The sequence below is a fragment of the Cinclus cinclus genome, chromosome 20 (assembly GCF_963662255.1).
Source record: "Cinclus cinclus chromosome 20, bCinCin1.1, whole genome shotgun sequence".
Lineage (NCBI taxonomy): Eukaryota > Metazoa > Chordata > Aves > Passeriformes > Cinclidae > Cinclus > Cinclus cinclus.
Window position 1 is genome coordinate 9,900,008 of NC_085065.1, and position 22,522 is coordinate 9,922,529.

The window sequence follows — 22,522 nt, forward strand, 5'->3', positions numbered from 1 at the left end:
TTCACCATTTTCATAAGAGTTGGGCTTTTCTTGAGTGTAACAGGAGAAACCTGGAGAATCTGATACCTGTGTATGGTAACTATTTACCAATATTTAAAAGCAGGGTAGGAGAAGAATCAAGTGGTCTGTAGCACTCTTAGCCTTTTTGAAAGGCATTGCCTTAATTTTCTGTAACTGGAATGTTTTTTTCCCATCCAAAATGGAAATACCTATTGTTTTGTTAGCATTAAAAGATTACTTACAAAGAGCTTCAAAAGGAAAGCAGCCAAAGCTGCCATATTCCTGCCACTTTCTTGCGTCAGCAGAGTTGTGAATAAAAGAACTTTCCAAGTTACAGTGCTGCACTTGAAAAGGGAAAAAAGACTGCGGCGACTTTTATCTGTGTATTGAGCAGATCAGATGGCAAATTCACCCCCAGAGCCAAGCAGGGGAGCAGCTCCTGCCTTTCTCTGGAGCCCCAGTGGTGTGAAACAGCACCAGGTACGACATCAAAAGGTCCAAATACGGGTCGAGTGTAAAATTTGGGGTTTTTCAAAACACCTATCTAATTAGCTCAGCTCTGTGTTTGCCACCTCTAGCTCTGACTTTCTCACAGTTGTGTACTCAGCCGAAGTGGCTTTTTCATCTCAGAGATTCGGGTAAGAGGTTAAACCTACAAACACTGTCACCAAACCTGACCCGTCAGCTCCTCGGTACAAACCTATCCCATTTCCTTGCAGCATCAACCGCCCCATTGTGCCCAGCTAGAAAAGGTGAGGTGGAGCTGTTGGCCAGTTTTTTCTAGAGGGACAAGATCATTTTAATTGAATGTTACTATCAGCCAGTTCTTGTGGTTTGACATGGATTCAAAGTGAAGCTGCTCATCCGCTTAGAGAATGCGTAGGCGCTAATGGAATAACCTCAGCGAGTTTTCGGATGCCTCCATCCTCAGGGAAATTGGTTTGATTTGCCCTTCAGTGGAAATTTTGTGTACTGCTGGCAGCCAAAATAGCACTGGACTCCAGAAGCAGGAGAAAGTCTATTCTGTGTCTCGTACTCTGCTCCTTTTCCCACTGAAATTTGTACAGTGAATATTTTCTGTTTGTACACCTCATTGCCTTTCAGCCCAAGGAACTTGCCTCTGTGTGTTCATAGAGCACATGTGTATATAAGAAGATGGAAAACTAGATTAGTTTTATTGAAAATATATTTTATTCTTCAAGTCTGTAACATGTGGATATTCATTTCATGTCCATCCTCCATCCTGCATTGGAGAGTGGGGTGCCTTTCCTGGGAACAGTTCATTGTTGCTGATTCTTGCACCATCATGTCCTGGTTCACTGCTGAACAGGATCTGAGACAGTATGTATTTGATTTGTTGACCCTTGAAAACATGTATGAGGAAGACTGAGGGCTTGAGGCTTATGGAGAAGACTGCGAACCTCAAGGGTGAAGCTTTTTCTGAAGTGGTTCTGTGCAGGCGTCTGTAGTTTTCTATCTTTGGCCTTTTCAGGAAGCTTGACTGATTTATGGGGCAAAGAGAGATCACCTGTTTTCTTCTTCAGGGGTCTATCTATGGAATTTATTCTCAGGAAACTGAAATAAGTGTTGCCTACAGGATAAAATTCTGGACTTTAAATGAACAGGATAAAATTTAGGATTGTAAATTAACTTCTTGCCAGCATCCTCTCCAAAACTGCCAGATAGCAGAGGAGTGGAAGAGAAGTAAATCAGGGATGAGTCAAGCACAACCAAAATCTTATTACTCCAAATAAGGAGGACACAACCACTCTTTAAATTCTTCTGTTACTAAAGCTGTCTCTGCTTATTTTTAGTTTAGGCCTGCACCACACTGGAGTCAATAATTTCAGTTAAATCAACATGTCTTAATAATTACAAAACCAAATTCTTTGGCATTGATGCACCTTCATGTGCAAACCGAATCCCTGATACAACTCAAAGAGTGACCTGCAGTGGTGTTGGAACTGCCTTCACCTCACCTCACAAACTGTGAGACTCAAAATCTGTACTTCCAATGCTGAATTTCTCCCCTGCATTTTGCACCTCCAGAGAAATAAATCACAGTGAAAAGCCTGGATTGCCGGTTATGAAATGTTCATTAAGATTTGCTGAAGTTCAAAGCAAAAGCACCAGTTCCTCGCAGGTCAGGGCAGCTCTTCTAATGGTTCCTGCTTTGCCTCCAGCAGCAGCTCATCCCCAGAACCTGTTTATTTTTCTGCCAGGGCTGTTGGCAGGTGAATAGAGTCACATCAGATCACCTCACTTGTATTTTATGCTGGAAACCCATGCCCTGGATATGCCATTTTCCTGGCCCAGCATGGCATGAGATCATGGATTTCAAACCAGGCCATGTTGGCCTTAGAAGACAAAACATGCAATGCCCTGTTCACTTCCCTCTTGAGATTTGCCAGGAAGTCCCAGCTCAGTTTTGCCCTGGGGTTTGCTGTCTCACAGTTCAGATCATCCCAAAGCAATAAAGCCTGGTGTGGGGAGGAAGGAGAGCATCACTCGACGTGTCCTGAAAACAGATCAGATCATTTGTGATGCTAAAAGGAGTGGATGGAATTTCTTCTAGAAACAGATCAGGGGAAAGCAAACCAGTCTCTTCTCTAGGGAAATAATTAGTTAGGACACAGCAGCACTAAAACTTCATGCAGATATCCTGTGGTTTAGGAAAACACATCATTTGTGCACTTGCCAGGTGGGCAGTGATGCTGGTCCAGACTCACAGAATCATTAAGGTTGGAAAAAACCTCTTGAGATCATTGAGTCCATCCAGGCTCCTGAGAGTCGCTGTCTCTGCAGCACAACATTTTCATTTCAATCTCTCTTCAACTAAAATTGTTGAAAATATGTCAAACCCTGAAGCGCTGTAATATTTTCCTTTCCATTTTCCACGTGAGTGCCCAGGGACCTGTGGTACCATGGTCCTCCTTGGCTTCTTCGTTCCTGCTGCCAGCGTGACTCCCTTGCCACCCTGCACCCACTTTCCACACCAGGATGTCACCTGGAGGAGACCCAGGAAGAGAATGTGTTCACTCAGGGAGGGATGGTGCCCACAGGGAGTGTCCAACCCCCTGTACCCACAGCAGGAGCCCCGGGTGCTCTCCCTGCTCTGCTCTCTGCCAGGTTGGTTATGTAAAAAAGGGTAGAAGTACAAACAAGAACACTGAACATGAAAAGTGAGTTTGTTTGCTTACTGAGAAGCCTGGCAGGGGCAGAATGGAACTGTATAAATAAAAATTCAGGCTGACAAATGTTAGGTGCAGGAACACCTGCATCACTGAACCAAGCCAGGATTCTGCAGGCAGCTGAAAGGAGAAATGCAAGGTGGGTATTGACCCTCTGTGGCTCCAGAAAACAGCTCTATGTGCTGCATTTAAATTCCTCTTTTTTTTATTTCTGATGTCAATATCGTTCATGTCCTTTCCAGTTTTGCACTTGTAATTCAGCAAGGTAGAATGGCAATTAATGAAGACTATTTAACAATTTGGATATTATCAGTGGATTTTAATTGTCTGCCTGGAAACACCTTTGACCACAGCCATGCTCTAAACTCCTCTGAAGGAGGGACTCCTACCTGATGAATTGTTTTCTTCCTGCTCACTTCTACTCAATGTCTGTTCATAATCATTGTGTGGGAATGTGTGTTTGCAAATGAACTTTGGTGTTGCTGAGCACTCATTTGTGTTCCTAACTCAGCCTTGGTGGTGGGTGTGAAGAGCTGATGTCCCTTCTCCATCTCAGCAGAGGCCAAGCTCATTTGTGCTACCCTGTCAGGTCCTGAGCTAAATCGAGATTTATGCAACTTTACCAATGCAGGATTTCTTAGATCTTTCACACTGTTCCATATAATGCTGTTCCTGCAGATTTTGGCTCAGCTGTGGTCAGGGGAAGGTTTGGGATGCATGAAGTATCTGTGCAGTTCAGCTGAGAGGCATTAATGTGTAGGTATACAAATAAGAAACTGGTGGTGCTTCAGAACCTGATCTATTTTTTGGGGTTTTTTTAGTTCTTTTGCATTTTAAAATTGTCCTCCATATAGGAATGTTTGGAACAATTTACATATACATTTTTTAAAAAGCTTTGTGTGCCTTTCGGGCTATTTCAGCTGCCCTAGCAGGACCCTGTGGGTGTTCCTGGGAAGCAAAAGCAGGGGGATTTCTTGGGAATACCTGTTAGAGTCACAAGTAACTCAAAAGAACTTGTGCTGAGTGGGACTGTGCTCCTCTCCTGCCTGTGCATTTTCATGTTAAGACTTCTCTGCCACAGCAGAAAGATCTTCACACTGAAACAGCAGAGTTTCAGCTCAAAACTGGGTTGAAACAAGCTTAACAAAAATCCCACAAACAAACAAACAAACAAAAAAAAAGACCAAAAGCTCTGAATGGAAATCAATCTGCTTTGTCACAACTATGAAAAGAGCTCCTGACACCCCACTAAAACTATCTGAGGCACAGCAATAGCTTTGGCGAGTGTTTTCCCCCTCTTATCCTCTTCCTAGCTTGCCTGTGTATAAATTACACCTCATTCTTACCTGTACAGGAGAAACTATTAGCACCAAAAGATGCAGCATGGGCTTGAATGTTCAAGTAATTGCTTTTAAGGGAAACAAACCCAATAAATTTAAACTAGACAAATTCTGATTTTTTAATCGATGATTCCAGTTCGGTTGTAAAGAATACAACAGAGTTAAAGAAATACAGTGGTGAGGACTCCCAGGAATGAGTTGTGCAGGAATTAGAGTAAAATGTTTTGTATGAAAAGCTATCAGAAGTATTTAAATGGGTCATGGAGCCTGACATTGTTCCTTGCTACGTGTGTACGTGTCTGTCTATCGAAAATATTCTGCACTACTTTTGAAGAGCTCTAAAATGGATGGAGAAACTTCTGAAGAAACTGAAATAGATCTTTCCCATGTCTAATTTGGAAAAAAGAATTGAACTTAAAGGATTTTAGAAATGTTTAGAAACACTGGCATTATGACAGCAAGAATCTCTGTCATAACGTCATATGATTAACTAGATCAGAAACATTCTGGGATGTTCTGATCACTTATGTTAATGCCTCTTTTAAAAAGTATAAAGCTAATGCTCTATAAAATAGATACTTGAAAAACAGTTTTGGTTTTCCTCAGGCTACTGAGATTAGAGTTTTGTAATCTGTTTGACCAGCTGCAGAGGACGTTCTGTTTCATTTTTTCTTTTTAAGTAAATGAGCTTCATCTCAACATGATTAAAAAGTAAAAAAAAGAATCAGGCTTCAAAAATACTCCATTTTCACTCATACTTTTAAATAGGAGCAACTGCATTGTCATGTCTTGTTGCAAATGTAATTGGGTGGAGGTCATTAAAGACTTTGAATAAAAGAATTTCCAAGTTTCCTTGTGTGCATCCTCCCCTGTCAAGAATCACCCCATTTTTGGCTTCCAGACATAATTTTAGCAGATATTACTTTGCTGCCTCTCACATCTCACATGTGTTGAGTCAAGCTCGCTCTTGTTCAGTTCAAAAAGCAGTGGTTTGCCTTGCAAGTTAATTTTGTTGATTAAGGTTACTTTGAAAGGTAAAAAGACATTATTAGACTTCTTTGTGTGTGTGCCTGTGTGCAAGAAAATGTGTGTTATTTTATGTAATGGGAGAATTGCAGCAATACTGAGCACTTGATTGCACAAAATAAGTAGCTTTTCTTTCTTGCTGGGAATCAGATTGGTCTATTGATTAGAAATATCTTAGCCTTTCATATTTCTGTTTTTAAAGAGCATAACGAAATAAAAGGCTTTGTAAGGCCCGTTAGAAGTGCTTATATTTATATATCCATGAGGAGCGATGCACTTTAAAGAGACATTTGTGGAGCACCAGGGGTCTGCTGGAGCCTCTGGGCTGGCTCCAGGTGTGAAGTATCCAAACACCCACTTAAAGTGGCAGTTTGGTGATAAACTTGGTTGGGAATGAAGCCCCGGGCAGCAGAAGATTGCCTCGTTCAGCCAGTGATTGATAAATCTGCTTTAGCACCACTCAGTCATTGCAGGAAATTCTGCCTGAATCTCTGATGTTTGTTTTTACACAAATGTTGTTAAGAGTACAGCAAGCAGCAGAACCAGATGTTTTACTGGTTAGTTTGTATTCACAATAGCAGGTTTTCACTGGCATGGCGTTGACCGGACGTTTTAGACGCTCTTGCAACAGAGCATCAAAAATTGAAGAAGTTGCCTGAAAATGTTGAAGCCAACATCAGGTGTTCACAGGAAACCTGCTCAGAGGATGGCAGACTCCTTGCTGTTTCCTTTGATTGCAAAGTGTTTAATAAAAAGCAAATTAGGAAATGAAAACTGTCTCACAGATCAATCAGTCAGCGGTTCCACCCGCTCAGCATTATCTGTCAGACATTAACCTGATTGGGAATGTTGTATTTTGTATAATAGTCTCAAAATCAGACTGAAAGGTTGACTGAAAAAATACCTGATGTATTTTGTGCGTGCTCTGAGGCTGATAACAAACTCTGCAGTTCAAGTTTTAATAACTCGGGGGGAGCTAAGAAACTTCAAAAGCTTCGTGATAAATGTTTTTGACAAAGTGTCAGCTGAACATTAGGCAGAATCTTGGTAAATCCTCTCCTAAGTGGTTTAAAATGGAGTTCTGAACTTTTCCTTCATAAGTGTATGCTTAAGATGTCATGGTATCTTTGGGTTTAAAAGATTCATTTTATCTGGTAAATGTGCACCACTGGTGTTTCTGCCTAAACCTCGGCGAGTGCAAAAGGGAAACAGGTCAGGGCTTTTCTCCTTTTGGCAGCCTCTGCTCTGCTCTTGACCATGACACTCATGTGGGCTGGGAAAAAGGGGAAGAAAAAATACTCCAGGTAAATTTTACAGTCAATCTTCCAACTCAGAGGCTTTTGATTGACTTAATCACAACAGCCCCAAAGTGTCCTGGTCGTAGACAAAGCAGTGCTTGGACATGGCAAGTGCTTGTTGGGTTTTGTGGCCCGTTGAGAAAAGCAGATGAAAGCCAGTTTATTACAGCCTTTGAACCTTGCCTCCCTTTCCCTCCTGTCACCTGAGCCACTAAAACAAAGCAAAACCAATTCCCTCCTTGGCTCCCCCTGACAAAAATACCCGACTTTACAATTTATACTGCTGTTTTCTTTGAACTGTTATCTCTGCAGGACTCTATGGCATCCTTTGCCTTTCAAAAGAATTGAGTTTATAATGTCCTGCAGTGAAGCCCTGACTGAGCAAAATGCTTAAGCCCCTGCCTAATTTTATGTCTACAAATAGCCCTGCTGGTGCCATCGAGGTATTTTAGGGATGTATCTTAGAATCATGAAGTCTTGAAAAGATTTGGGTTAAAAGAGACCTTAAAACCCATCTTATTCCACCCCTGCCATGGGCAGAGACACCTTGCACTGTCCCAAGGTGCTCCCCAGGCTGGCCTCGGGCACTTCCAGGGATCCAGGGGCAGCCACAGCTTCTCTGGGCACCCTGTGCCAGGCCTCCCCACCTGGGAATAATAGGGAAGAATTCCTTCTAATAGACCTAAAGACTTCGCAGGAAAATGATCTTAAAATTTTGGTCAGCTCAACTAGGTATGTGCAGAAAATTATGAAAACACAGCAGTATCTTACAGGAGCAAAGCAGGAAAAAGTAGGCACATTGAGAATCCTGACAGTGCTCAGGTGATCTCCAAAAGATGAAATCTGGTGTGGAAATGTTATGGGACTGCTCTGGAGCTAATGCTGATCCCAAATTTATCATGTACTGCCAGTCAGTTTCTTGCCTATGAATTGTCAAAAATGAAAATAGCTTATGTTAGAGCCTGCCACGCTGCAAAATGTTTGCATATATTTTTCTTTTATGTTAAATGACCTACTTTAATTTTTTTTCCCTACTGCTAGAGAGACTTGATTCTGTTCCTAGAGTAAAATTATTCTTTTCTCTTTTCTTTTCTTTTCTTTTCTTTTCTTTTCTTTTCTTTTCTTTTCTTTTCTTTTCTTTTCTTTTCTTTTCTTTTCTTTTCTTTTCTTTTCTTTTCTTTTCTTTTCTTTTCTTTTCTTTTCTTTTTTCTTTTCTTTTCTTTTCTTTTTTCTTTTCTTTTCTTTTCTTTTCTTTTCTTTTCTTTTCTTTTCTTTTCTTTTCTTTTCTTTTCTTTTCTTTTCTTTTCTTTTCTTTTCTTTTCTTTTCTTTTCTTTTCTTTTCTTTTCTTTTCTTTTCTTTTTTTCTTTTTCTTTTTCTTTTCTTTTTTTTCTTTCTTTCTTTCTTTCTTTCTTTCTTTCTTTCTTTCTTTCTTTCTTTCTTTCTTTCTTTCTTTCCTCTCTCTCTCACGTTAATCCAAGTGCGAGTTGCTGAATTTATGCCTTTGGAAATTATGCCTTTTATCTGATTTGTGACCAAGAAAACTTTTTTTTTTTTTTTTAATAATGACAGCAGAAAGTGGGTAACCAACACTTGTAGGGACACATTTACAAAGGTATTACCAATTTGCATTTTCATTCTGTGTTGTAATTCATGTTCACTCTTCATGAAATAGTGTTTAGTGGTTGAAATTAAATGTTAGGCATGAAGAGTCACGGATTTGCTGTCACTGCATAGTAGGACATTGTGAAGAGCAGCCTTTGCAGGTCTCCCCCTTTCCACCACCCATCCCTGGCTGTTCCCAACTTCACCAGATCCTGAAGTTAGACTGATGGTTACAGGCTGGGAGGTCAGTGAAAGTAAAATAGGAAAGAAAGATGTCAAATATTGCATAAGGCATTTTAATTTCAGTTCCTGAGGAACAATAAACCCTAAATTTTCTGTACAGTCATAATAGCAATTGTAGTGTACCTACAGGATAGAGAAATAATTCCTGTTATTAAACACCGTGACTATTTTCTGTGTAAAAAAATAGATTTTCTTTGCTCTTGTCATAATGTTGGCCCCTGCATATAGGTTGTGGAAAACTTTGTTTGCAAAAACAAAGCCATTGTTTTAACAGAAACCGCAGAAATTTTGCCTTTCATATTGAATCAGTAGCATAATGAGTCGTGGAGCAATAGTTCAACATCAAAGGAAACTTTTTGGATATATAGTGTGTTGCAAAAAAAGCTAAAAAGTTCCCACCAGAAAGGAATTTTGCCATATGTGAACAGCAAACATATGTATTAGGTTAAAACCAGAAGATTTCCTTTGCTTTGCACCAAAACCAAGAGAGAGCTCCAAGTACAGAGGTTTTTGTTTGCAGTGTCATGGGCAAGAGCTCAGTGAAAACCCAAGAAGAGTTGAGGATGCCCCAACAATTTGGCTCAAACATCACTATTTCACTTTTTAAAACACCCTTGTTTTACTCTGTCTCATGGCATTACATCAATGGTCTTCACAGATATATTTGCCCAATTTATTTATAGTAGTAATAAACCCAGATAAATCAATTTATCTCCATGAAATATTTTAGCAAACTTAATGATTGTTTTTAAAAATCTGGATGAGATTCTTGGCTGCTTGCTTTGGATAGAGTTGTATTTGACTCTAAATTGTGAGGCCATTTAATGTGAATAAGTTTTTGCCCAGACAGCTCATAATTCTGGTTTCATGGAGAGATAAAGACTTTGAAAATTAAATTTTTTAAGACAAAATTTTAAAGCATCTCCATGTGTATTTCTGGAAAAAAAAAATCTCTTTAATTTTTATTAACATTCACATGAGGTTTTTTTCTCAAAGTTCCAGGGATTTTCTTCTCATGAACGAGGAGAGAAAACACATCAATGGATGTAATTTGAATTTAGAAGGCACTTGAAGAGAGGCCTGTATTCAGAATTATTGTTGGCACATGTTTTGAGGATGTAAAGTGGAAGCCTCCTTCTGTGGGCATTAGTAAGGAGATAATTAAGACTACAGTAGGTAATTAGAGTAGCTTTTATTACTGCATCTTTCATTAACTAATTATATTAATTTGGTAACATTTGAAAAATTCTTTGAAGATGAAAAGTGCTAACTCTCACTACCTTCAGTGGTAGCTTTACTGTGCACTGGTCATAAATTTCGAGGGCTTGATGCAAATGCACATCCATATGTGCAGAGTTGCTAAGAAAAATTACATATTTCTAAAAAAAAGGACTGACATTATCTGGCATAATCTGATCAGGATGAGCAGCAACTTTTCTGATGTCACTTTCTGTTCCAAAATTAAAGTACATTGATACTTGATGTTTTTTAGGAAATTTTCCTTTTTTTGAAAGTGTCACTTATTTATTCAACCCTCAGAGCAGAGAGATAAATGGTTGTGACCCATGGCTTCCCATTGATGTGATGGGATCAGGAATCAAGCCTTGTCTGTTCTCAGGAACATACCAAAAATAGGAAATTATTTCAGGTTAAAGAAGGAAAACATCTCACATTTATAAACAGTTTCTTCACAGTTGTAATCAATACTAAGAAATTAGGAATTGTAATTGTTTCTGTTTATGTAATTCTTCAGAACTGAACTTTCTTTCAGGGAATCCAGCACTTCTGCAAAATATCGTGTGGTTAAAGGATAATCAAATCAGTTTTCATATATTAAAGACCAAATCCTTCCTGCATTCCCATTCCATACTTGTTCCTGGGATTCTTCAAACTCCTTCTCTCACTGACTTTTAGTTGATTTAGATTAAGCCCTGTAACTAACACCAAAAATTAATTCCTGCCTTGACAAGGGATTTTGGAATGCTGGCATTGCACCTTTTTTCTCTTTAGGGCTCCTTGTCAAAACTCCATGCTTTACAAGTTGTTTTTTTTAAAAAAAAAACCACATTTTTTTCCCAGCCTCAGTCTGCCCCTCAGGTATCCCACGGAATTCCTCTGATCCTGTGCATCATCCCAGCTTTCCTGGAGCCTCACAGGCCCCAACCCCACGTGTGCTGCTCCCTTGGGGCTGAAATAAACTCCATTGGGGGCTGAAATAAATTCCACTGGGGGCTGAAAAAAACTCCATTAAACATTTTCCTGGAGATAATCCACCCACAGTGGGAGAATAGGGGGAATAAAAGGTGCCTACCCAGAAATGCAGCTCAGAGGTTCTTTTCTCCTTCCACATCAGTGTCCAGCAGCTCTGGACCACAGTGACTGGGATGGACTCATCCACAAACTCCACTCCAGGTCCCAAAATCTGCCCAGAATATTCCAGTGCTGCCTTCTCAAAGCTGCTGCTTTTCCCTTCCATCCTTCCCGTGCCTCTCAATGCCGTGTGAGACCCAAACAATATGATTTTATTTTAGCATCCTTTCCATTTTTAGAAATAAATCAAATTACTTTTCCTTTTCTCCAGCTGTAATTCACCCACATTATTGCAGTGGAGTTTATTATCTCATTTACATTTTTAAGAGCCTTTCAAATGTAGGATATCTGGGCTGGAAAGCAAAACATTTGATTTCTTTGTTCTCTGGCCAACACAAAGCACTTCTAAGGTCAGGTATGGTGTAGACATTCAACAGCAAACATGTTTACATGGCATTTGAAAGCCCGTTTAACTGAAAAAAAAAAAAATTGTCTTTCTAAGAGTGATGCAAGTCAGCTTAGCACAGCTGAGGGACAGGAATTCATCAGAACCTGGAAAAATTTAACTAAGTTAAGTTTTGTTTTCTGTTCAGGGGGAAAAAAAGCCTCTGACACTTAAAAATTGGCCTGGATTTTTATTTTTAATCCCTCTTTCTTCATCTCAGCAGTTATTAATGATAAACTCTGCTGCTCTTTGGGCAAAATGTGAGCTTTGAAGCCGTAGAATAAAAACTGCATTTCTAAACACAACAAAACATTCTTTAATTTTACAAAAGATATGTTCTGAGGTGTACCTGGGGTAAGTCCTCTGCTGTTTTAAAGAGTATTCTACATGGGAAAAGTTTCCCTGTCTGTTTTGAGAAAGATTTGAGGGTTCTGGTAGCTTCAGGAATTGCCATCAGCATTCAGACTCTGGCCACTGCATATGAGACTTTTTGACTACAGAGAGAATTTTCAGTGTGATCTTCAAAAAGGTGCATTATTCATGACATCTCTCCTGATCCCTGCTAGAAAACTAAAATCATGGGCAACAAACTTGCTTGCTTCTAATTGCTGTATTCAGAGTTAATCACATGCAGGAATCTACAGCAACTGTGAGATTTTGATGTTACTTTTTCATTTTGGCACAGCTTTGATGAAATGCTGAACTTTTGGTTTTACTTTTTTCTGCCTTTGCACTGATAGAATAGCTGGAGTACTCAAATGAACATTAATTACTTGGAATTTATGCAGCACAGGAATAGTCCAAAAAGGGTCCAGTTAAAGGTATTTGTGATTGATCCAAGGAGTTAGCTGAGTTGTTTTTTTGCCATCCCAATACAAAACCTGCCAACAGCCAGTTATGATGTGATTGGAAAAATCTGTGAGTTCATACAGTAAATTCTGGTTTGGACAAATGGTGAATGGATAACTGGAAGAGTTGTTAGTTTGCTGAACTTACATGCTATAGTAAAAATACCTTATTTCTAAATTTAAATTTAAGACATTTTCTGCTCTCCTAATGAAATAAAACATGTGTGCTCTGTGCTGGCAAGCACTATCTAGCGTAGGTGAACCTAACAAAGGCTGTGTTATCTGAATTTCCCAAATTAAATGACTTTCAGATGCATTGCAAGCCCTCAGATTTAAAGGAACCTCTCGTTTTATCCTCTGCAGAAGAAGTTAGCTGTAAATAAGAGATGTAAAAAGGGAGAATGGAAGGAAGGAAGGAGCAGGGCACCAGTTCTCTTTGCCACCATGGAGTTTCTGTCTTGGGCAGGAAAGGTTTGAGATACAGTTTTGTACTCACGACCTTCAGATGGGGGGATACAAATCTGTTCTCTGGCACAAAATTTACATGGACTCACATGAATTTATACATTTAAATGCTATCTCTTGGCCAGCCTCAAAGTCCTGTGAAAGAGTCAACTCACTCTTGAGCACAAGGGAAGGATGAGTGATGTGTGCTGAGGTTTCCTCCCTCCTTATTTTTCCCCATTTGGACTGGAAAAGCTGATCCTGAAAGAGCAGGAGAAGATGGGTCATACTTTGTAATTTATCCAAAATGTGCTCCAGGAATGTTCCTGAGAGCCATCCTGGTTGTGAATGGACACTTTGGGGTTATGGCAGGATTTTTGTCCAATTAATTGAGTTTTTGGTGATCTTCCTGCTATGCGGAACGACCCTGCTCCTTATTGCCTTTCTACATTGCTCACTTCTATATTTACCTTTTATGCTCGTTTGTGTTTTACCTCACAAGATAGATGCACAAAAAGCAAACAAAAAGCCTACAATTCACACATAATTCCCACATATATTTCATTATACTAATGCAAATTCCTGGTACTGCAGGACTTGTTGAGTATTGAAGACTGGTTATGAATTCAAAGCCTGGATTTCAACATTTCTCAGAAGCTGTGATAGCATAAAAGTCCCTGGGCAGATTTGAAGTTCATGCTTGGGTCTGGTTACAGTTTTTGGCATCAGAACATGTAACAGTCTTACAGCTATAAGACTTTAAAGTTAATGCCTGGCATCACTTCAAAACAGCGTGCAAGATCTATCATAAGTAGTCCTCTTATCTTATCTCAATAGCAATTTTATCCTGTAAATTATTGGAGAGTGCGGGATTTCGGTGCTGTGGAAAAGAGCAAGGCATTTCTGCTGTTAAATCTTTGCACCACGAGGACTTTTGATGATCCTGAGTTGTGCACAGGTACCCTGGGCTACTTGGAAGCAAACGTTAACCATGTGGCAGGTCCTGCAAAGCTCCCTGAGTCCAAGGCAGGGGCACCAAGGGAGGTTTAGGTTGGATATTAAGAAAAATTTCTTCACTGAAAGTGTGGTCAAAAACTGGCACTGCCCAGGGAAGTGGTGGAGTCACCATCCCTGAAGTGTTCAAGAAACAAGTGAACGTGGCATTTGGTGACACGATTGAGTGACCATTGTAGGGCTGGTGAAAGGTTGGACTCCATGATCTGGGAGGTCTTTTCCAGCCTTAATGATTCTGTGATTGCAGAGTGCTCTGCAGCAGGTCTCTGTGCAGCTCAGCTTTTTTAAAAGCAGCACTGGAGGCTCCTTCAGTGGCATTTGCAGCACAAGCCCCTGCCCAGGTCCAGCCCCGTGCTGCTTTTCACTGATGGGTATCAATGCCCCGATTTCCTGCCATACAAAAGATAACTCAAAATATTCCCTTTCTGCAGCCACAGCCGCCTCTGTGTTGGTGTCAATCCCCCATCCACATTGTGCACTTTGCTTGGAGTCAGCACTTGCAGTTAACAATGCCTTTATTCAAGCTGACAACATCACTAAGCTTTTAGTAAATGTGTAAGTAAATGTTAAGCGTGTATTCAAACATCCAACAATGAGGAGGAAACTTTCAAAACAAACAAAAAAAAATCTTTGAAACTTTGTATTGTTTGTTTGGTGTGTATCTGTTAGAAATAACACAGACTATCAGTTCCTTGGGGCACGCTGTTCCTTTGTTAAGCATGTAACAAAAAGATCAAGGCTCTGAGTGACTGCTGGAATAAAAATAAATATATAAGGAGAACAATCATTACAAAATAAATTTGTCGATGCATTTTATGAGCTTGGTTTAGGAGTGATTACTTCTGAACGAAATACAGATTGCGTAGTTGTGGTAAAGTGCATAGTCATAATATTCCTTTTATTTGTTGCCATTTATACTTCATGTGTAGATCACATACTAGATTTGTCTACAGGGCAGGAGGGGAGCCCCTCATCTCGGCCAGCATCCCACTTCAGTAATATGGAATACATTTCCACTCCAAATTCCAGACATTGTTTTCCAGAGAAAGGATTATTCTGGCTTAAAGAAAAAAATGGTTGGTACACTGCAAAACTGCTCCTAGGAAGCTCAGGCTGTGCAGATAGGATGACAACAAAAACCCGTGACATTTGCAGATGCAAATGTTGCAACATTTCCCTTTGCCTTCTAACCTTTGAGGGTATTTCTTACATTTTTAGGATGAATAATCTATATGAAGACATAAAAATAATATTTTTTTAGGATGAGTAGCCTATAATAAGATAGGACTTATAAGATGCAGCTACTCTTGTTCAGTCAGTGGTCCCAGCTGTGCGAAGTAACTTTTTTGAGTGGCCAAACTGCCTCTGTCATGTCTTAGCACCAAGTTCAGGTGGACTCACAGTGCTCCACTTCCTTCCCCAGCTCATTGGAAGACGTGACCTGGAAGTTTTGCTGCCATCCCATGTTTCTCACGTGTGTTTTGCATCCCTTGCTGTTGTTCCAGGCCTTGCAGGACGAGGTGGAGAATTACTGTGGGCAGCTTTATGATGCTCAGAGAAGGCTCCAGCGCCACGAGCTGAAGGCCCAGGAGCAGGTACTGGGTGTTGTCCCCATCCCTTGAGCAAGGAGGTGCAATGGTTAAAAAGAATCCCTTCCTTCAAAGCAAAAGCACATATTTTCCTGCAAAATTCTCAGCTTTCTTTTCTGTTTTGTTGGTAGTAAAAGAGAATTAAACTGTCTGAACCCTTCAGGCAAATACTTATCTGCTTCTCTCTATTGCAAGTTGGTATTTCAGCTATTCTGGCTGTTAAAGGATGCATTTATTTTAAACTGACTGTTTGCAACTGACTGTAGTGTTTTAATAGAAGTTTCTGAGACTATTCGAACCTGTTCTTTAATGGTTTGTGTGAAGAGAAGTATAATTGGACAATAACAGCTAAAAATAATCTTTAGTCCTGATCTTCTGCATTCATTGTCCAAACATGTCTGTAAACAGTTTCAAATGATTAATAGTGCTAAATTTTTTCTGGACACTTCCAGTGAAGTCAGAGATTATTTAATGTGCTCTGAGCAAAATAGAGTGTGGTGTTTACACACAATGTTGGAACAGAAAGTCAATGATCTGCATTCAAAACAGATTAAATTGAAATATTCAGGAGAATATGAAGGTGATGAATGCCTGAATCGGACAGGAATTTATTTATTTCTAATACAAATCAAGTTTTGAAGCATTTGAGAACTTTATTTGGTGCTGAGTAAACAGTATCAACAGCATATATCCTACATAAAACATTTCTAACTCCTTACCTGCAGGAATAATCAGTTGGGGTGGGTATAGAAGATTAATGATCATTAACTTCTAATATTTTTTCCTCAGTTTTGTCGTCCTACTGGCACATAGGAGTTCTCTGGCACCCATGGTGTTTAATAGGTGTATTTCCTCACTGGAGTGGCAGTGATGAGCTGTTCCCTTCTGTCCCCCCATCTCCCAAATCCAGATGTTTGACCAGTCTCTTCCTTAGCTCCAGTGCCTGCAGCACTGGAGGGATTTGATGTAGTGAGTGGGCTGGCCTACAAGCATTGCATTTTGGCTTCAGAGTCTCCTGGAAAAGAAGGAGGAAAATCAGCTCTTTAAAGAATGCTGTCCTTCTTAGGGAGCAGCACTGGCTGCACACTGTGAGGGATGTCCTCTTCCAATTTATTTCTTTCTTTATGTTTTCCTTTCGTCTCTGCCACTGCCATTTTGCTTTTTTTTTTGTCCCTGACCTGTGTTCAGAAGGATCCAGAAGAAGAAATAGAAAGTGACTCATGAAATACAGAGGTAGAAGGCTGCACATGCAGATTCACAGGGTGCCTTCAAGGTTTCCTCCTACATGAGCATCTGCTCCAAACCAACCTACAGAACTCTCCTGTCCAGACTTAATTAATGAAGGACTAGTTCAGATGGTAACATCCTGTTCCCCAGTATAATGGAACAGGAATGTTGTTTAAATTCCACTGTGCTGTCCATCTTTGAGCTTGATGTGTTGACAGATTTGGTAGAGCTCACATCCAAGTTCCTCAATGGTCTTGTCTCCGCCTTCCATCCGCTGGGACTTTCTGAAGCAGCTGGAGCCACTGAAACTGGTTTGGTTTAGGTGGCTTCGGTCTGTTTTGCAGACAAACATTTTGGAAGTTGTTACTTGTCTCCTCTGTGACCGGTTAATTCATTAGTTCTGCTTATCTCTCCAGAAGAAAAATGCAAAAGTGACAGCTCTGACATGTTTCCAGTTACTGGGTTTGGCCAGGCTACCTGTAAACACGTTCATCAAGTGTTAACAGTAGTTAACAACTCATCAGCTGATCAGGGACTTGAAATATTCAGGGCAGAACTTGCTTTCTGCTTTTACCAAATACTGTGTGAATCAGAATTGCATAAAACATGGAGATTGTGCTGGCGCCATTCCAAAAGCCACTTTTCCAAGCATTTACATGTCTATAAATAAGGAGGAGAGAGGGTTAAAGAGCTTCTGTTTTTCATTAAAAGGAAAAATCTCGTGTTTTGATTCTATAACAACAACAAACAAATGAATGAGACATGAAAAAACATTTTGTTGTGCTTTTAATTAAAACTAAGAAGCTGTTTCTCGTTACGGCTTGTTGGGTGGTATCTTAGTGCTCCATGTTGGCCATTTTTCCAGTGCAATGTCCTCATAACTCTTCAGCCTTTAAGAGTGACTGACACAGCCACAAAGTTTAACTCTTTGACACAGTGACCCTCTGGTGATCACACAGGCTTAACCTTTCATTATAATAATCATCCAGAGAGACAAACCATCCTATAAATAAAGGGGAGAAAAATACATTGGGCTGTCAGCGAGCCCTGAGCTGTTCTGGAGGCGAGTGTGGCACTGCTCTTGGAGAGGAGCTGTTGTTTTTATGGAGCTTTTCCACTCCCATACTTCATGTTCTTGGATGAACTCATGTTTACTCCTGTTTACTTTTCCTCTCCCATTTTACAGTGTGGGTTGGTGCAATCACTTTGTGTCTGCGTTGTCTCACCAGTGGTGCCATATGGCAACGATCTCTGGATGATGGGTTCCAATCACATTACTCAAAAGTTCTGGCCTAAATAATTTTATCTTTTCCATGAAGGTTGTCCTGTGTCTGTCCTGGTTTTCCAGTTGTCCTGTTTCCAGTTGTCCAGTTTCCTGGTTGTCCTGCTCTTTGAGAGTGGAGTCCTAGAGCTTTATCATCTTTCTACAGGTTAAAATGTTGAATGTTTCCTTTAGAAATTAGATGTCCAGCTTCTTGAGACATAAATAATTGTATTCATGGAAAGTGATCAACTAGCGGTAAATGTGAAAACTGTAATAGATCATTTTATATATATTGTTGTTGTTGAATATATATGGCCACAAGACTGTTAAAGCAGCCTGGGAAGGTTTCTGGCAAATTTGGGTGTGTCCAAACCATTTCCTTGCAAAGCAGCAAAGTTTCTTGTATCTCAGTCCTACAAAACTGTGGGATCAGCTTCCTGTCCAGTGATCCCATTGTGTTCCTGTATCATGTACTTTTGGAGTGAATGCATCCCTTGGTTGTCTGATGTGTGCCTGGATCTAATGTGAGACAAGATTTCCTACTAAATATTATTTCTTAGGTCCTGGGGCTTTGTGCATTTGTCAGTCATAGTTAAAAAATCTCCATTGTTCATACAGGAGACTCTACATCCTGTGAATGTGTAATTAAAAATGACACACATCACTAAGAGCTTAATGAATCCAGGAATTTAGGCATGGGCAACAAGTCTTGCTGAACTGGGGCCAGTATAAAAATCCATGGTAGTGATCTTTTTTTTCCTATACTACCTAGATTTCTTTAGGATTCTTTTAATTTCAGAATCTTTTTTGAAGGGTAATCACCCCAACTGACTTTACTAAAAACCTCCAAGAATCTGTTTTTTTGGGAATTACAGACAAGAATTTTCTCAGAAAAAAAAAATCCTATTCTTTTCATCCCTTGTTCTAATTTTTTTAGCCATAGATTTGGACTGAGTATGATATAAAATTTGGTATAACAGAGGAGAAAAAAATTCCTCGTGTTTGCAAAAACCTGAAGTAGCAACACTATAGATACTCAAACCATAGGGATACCTCCAAACAATCAAGTCATAAATAGAGTTTTAAAGGAGATTCTGAGACAGAAAATCAATTATGTTCAATTCATTAATACTGCCAAGGAAATGAAGGCGAATAGCAATGGAGGTTTTCAGCCCTTTAATTTCTTTTTCCTCAGATTATAAAAAAGGGAGAAAAGACTTATCTGCATGAGGATGTTACAGAAGTATTTGGCATAAAATGGAGCAGCTTAGTTTAAGTGGATTTCACTCATGTTCAAATGAAAACAGGGGTGATAATTGCAAAAGAGCCATGATTCAAAAGCATTCAGCCAGTTTGCATTTCTAATGTTCATTATCCTGACTTGCTCGATTTTTTTTATGACTTCTAGATATTTACCACATTCAGCCCAACTTCCTGTTTCCATGCCAACTAAATATATTTGTTCTCAGATGAATGCTGTGATGCATCCTTCTGAAATTTCAGTTGCTGTGTAGCACAGAGAAACTTCTAAGGTTTGCCACACCTTCTGCTTGGTGGGAATAGTGCTGCTGCCAGTGGATTTGTGGAGCTGGGAGCAAGGAATCAGTGAGACACAGATGAGCAATAGACATGGATGTCCATGGTATGAGTCCCAAGTAGTTCTTAATCTGATGGCTGGAACACTTGAGTAATGCTAGCTCTTTAGTTTAGGGCTTTTGGGCCATATTTCTTCTTAGAAATAATCTAGTGCAAGTTGTCCCTGCCCATGGTAGCGGGATTGAAACAAGATGATCTTTAAGGTCCCTTCCAACTGCAACCATTCCATGATTCTGTGATTTTTAAAGGTATCAGAGAGTTTTAAATACCATCAGATGGCAGCCTGGAGTGCCTGCCTCAAATTCCCAGACTTTTTTAAAGTGTTGTCATTCTACAGTCACCTACAACAAGGCAAAGAAACTCTATAGATTGGGATATTTAAAAGCCCAGGTTGGCTTTGTGGCCAGCTGCAGGTGAGGAGGGTGGAGGGAGCCTTTGTGTAAGCGAGCCAAGGGACACTTTGGAAACTGAGATCCATCCAGTCAGCATGGGCTGGAGGTGGTGATGAAATTCTGCTGTTTGCTCCACTTGCTTCAACCCATGTCACTGAATTCCAGGGCTTCCAGAATTTCTCCCCCAGAGACCCATTTCTGCTCCCACAGAAATGGCAAGCCCAGCCTGGATGTGGATGATCTTAAACCACAGCAGTGATTCACCAAGAGCAGCTTTTGCTGGGGCTCAGCAACCTCTGGAGCCATGGGGAAAAGAGTGAGAACCTGAAAGAAATTTCCACTGTGACTTTCAGGAACTGCACCACCAAGTACTGTCAAATTAAAACAGTTCCTGCAGCACGGATGGACTTGAAGGGCATTTTTGTGCAGTTCTGTGTGGCTGAGGAGGGACCTTCTGTCATCTCCTCCATCCACTGCTCTGCTGACACCCCCAGCACTGGGATCAGGAAGGACCTGTGTGTTTCAGCTGTTTTCCTACCATAAAACCTTGTGAAAAATGCAGAGGACCAACAGGCAGATGGACACAGCTCCCCACAGGATGAAAATCTGATGGTTCCACATCTGCACAATAGAGGATTTCTTTTCTAACTACTCATGGTGAGAAAAATTCATATTTGAAGTATTTTTATTGAAAAGAAGATGTTGGAGAGCCATAGAGAAGCAGTGAAGACCCCATTGGGAGTGGGAGCACTGCTTGGGCTGTTTGGCATGCACAGAACCCAGTTCTGAGGGTTTCTGGGTCTCTTTCCAGCCTTCCCAGTAGAGACTGGTGGGCAGGAATCACTCTGATCCTGGCTGTTTCCCTATAAGGGACCTTTAATGGATATAGGTGCCCCGTAGGTGTACGGCAATGATGATTTCATGGAATTTTGGTTGGGCTGGGAGGGACTTTAAAGATTGCTCAGTCCCACCCCCTGCCCTGGGCAGGGACACCTTCCATAGACCAGGTTGCTCCAAGCCCAGTCTTGAACACTTCCAGGGATGGGGCATTGTGAACTTGAGGTACCATAAATGACCACAGCCATTATTTGGAGCTCAATTCTACCACTTTTTAACTTAGTAGGTATCTACCTTATACCCACTGATACATTCATTAATCACTTTGATACAACAGCACCCCTCAGTTTTTAATTTAGACTGAGACTGTTAGGATAAATCAGGATTTTGCATTTGCCACATTTTATATTTGTGTGTAATTTCCTTTAATGGCGAGCTATGAAAGAAAGAGAATTACAACAAATATAGTAAATTATTCTGTATAGCATGAGGTTTTAGATTAGCAGGAGATAGAAGCTGGGATTCAAGCACAGAGAAACAGCTTTGCAGGTGGGATTTGAAAGGAGCTGGAAATCAATGGAGTTAAAAGTTCCCAGGAGCTCCGTATGGCAGGAACTGCTGGAGAGGAGGCTCTCACCAACTGTGCAACTGTCAAAGGGAAAGGAGTCGAGGATAGTGGTGCATGTGTGGAAGTCAGTGATCAAATGTTAGCTTTGGTAATCAGACTCAACTGGAAAATACACAAATATACACATCCTGAACAGAACAGAATGAATTATTGGAGCTTGGTGGCCAGCTGGAGAAAGACAGCAAACAGAAAGTACAGGACAAATAGTTAAAAGGGAAAAGGGAATTGTTACCAAAAGAGAATAGAAGCATATGGCAGTGTGCAGGAATTAGAGAGTGTTTTAAAATGTCACTTTTCTTGCTCTTCGTCTTAAATAACAGTGAATGAGAGATATTGTCTTTTTAAGAGGGTAGTACCTCGTATTAGAGCATCTGTGGTTTGCTTACATATTATCCACGAAGGGAACTTTGCTCTTTCAAAAGTTGCTGAAGTAGGACTACAGGGAACAGTGATACTGGTACTTAATGCAGGGAATTAAAAGAAAAAAGAAATGGGAATGTCTGGAGGAGCCAGTGGATGACAAGAACAGGGCAGCAAAACCTCATCTCCAATTGTGCTCCCAGCAATGCCTGTTCAATTAGAGAACTGTCTGTCCCACTCTCTTTGTCCAGGTGGAGCTAAAAAGGACTGGGAAAGACCAACTTTATGGTGATCTTTACCTTCATGTGAATTCTAAGGTACTGTTTTGTTGTCAGGTTCATCAGCACCAAGTGCCATGCATGGGAATTGCACCCAGGCAGTGCAGCCTTGAGTCACTTGTTGGATTGAGTCACTGGTTGGATTTTTGTTCTTGGGTATGGTGGTCCTAAAAGTAGCTTCTGATTATTATCTGCAGAGCTTTGCTTGTTCACACGGTGGGTGTGAAAATGCAGATCCTGAGCCTGCTGCTGCTGAGCTCTGTCAGCCCTGGCTGGCCTTGGGGAGCGCTCGGCACCTCCTGAATCAGGCACTGAACCCTTCCCTGGGAGCCACCCTGGATGGGAGGGACTGTGTGGAAGGTGACACGTGCTGGAATGTAAAACTGAAACACATAAATGTGTTCCAGCAGTGGTGTCAGCAGTGCTCAGAGCTTCATTTCAAACTTAATTATCCTGATAGCTCATTAGGAATGGCCAGAGGCAGAAATTAACCCCGTGTGTTGGACATGATGATCCTTGTGGGTCCCTTCAAGCCCAGAATATTCTGTGATTCCATGTTCTCGGCTTTGGCCCAGCTGGGGAGCAGCTG

General features: G+C 40.6%; 1 protein-coding gene across 1 annotated transcript in view; it reads left to right on the top strand.

Annotated features, from left to right (window-relative positions):
- The window catches only part of CEP112 (centrosomal protein 112), a 153,763-nt gene that overhangs the window by 121,795 nt on the left and 9,446 nt on the right, over positions 1-22,522 (top strand). The window contains exon 24 of the mRNA XM_062506577.1: positions 15,268-15,357. Within this exon, the coding sequence (XP_062362561.1) occupies positions 15,268-15,357 (90 nt within the window). The remainder of the gene's footprint in view (positions 1-15,267; positions 15,358-22,522) is intronic.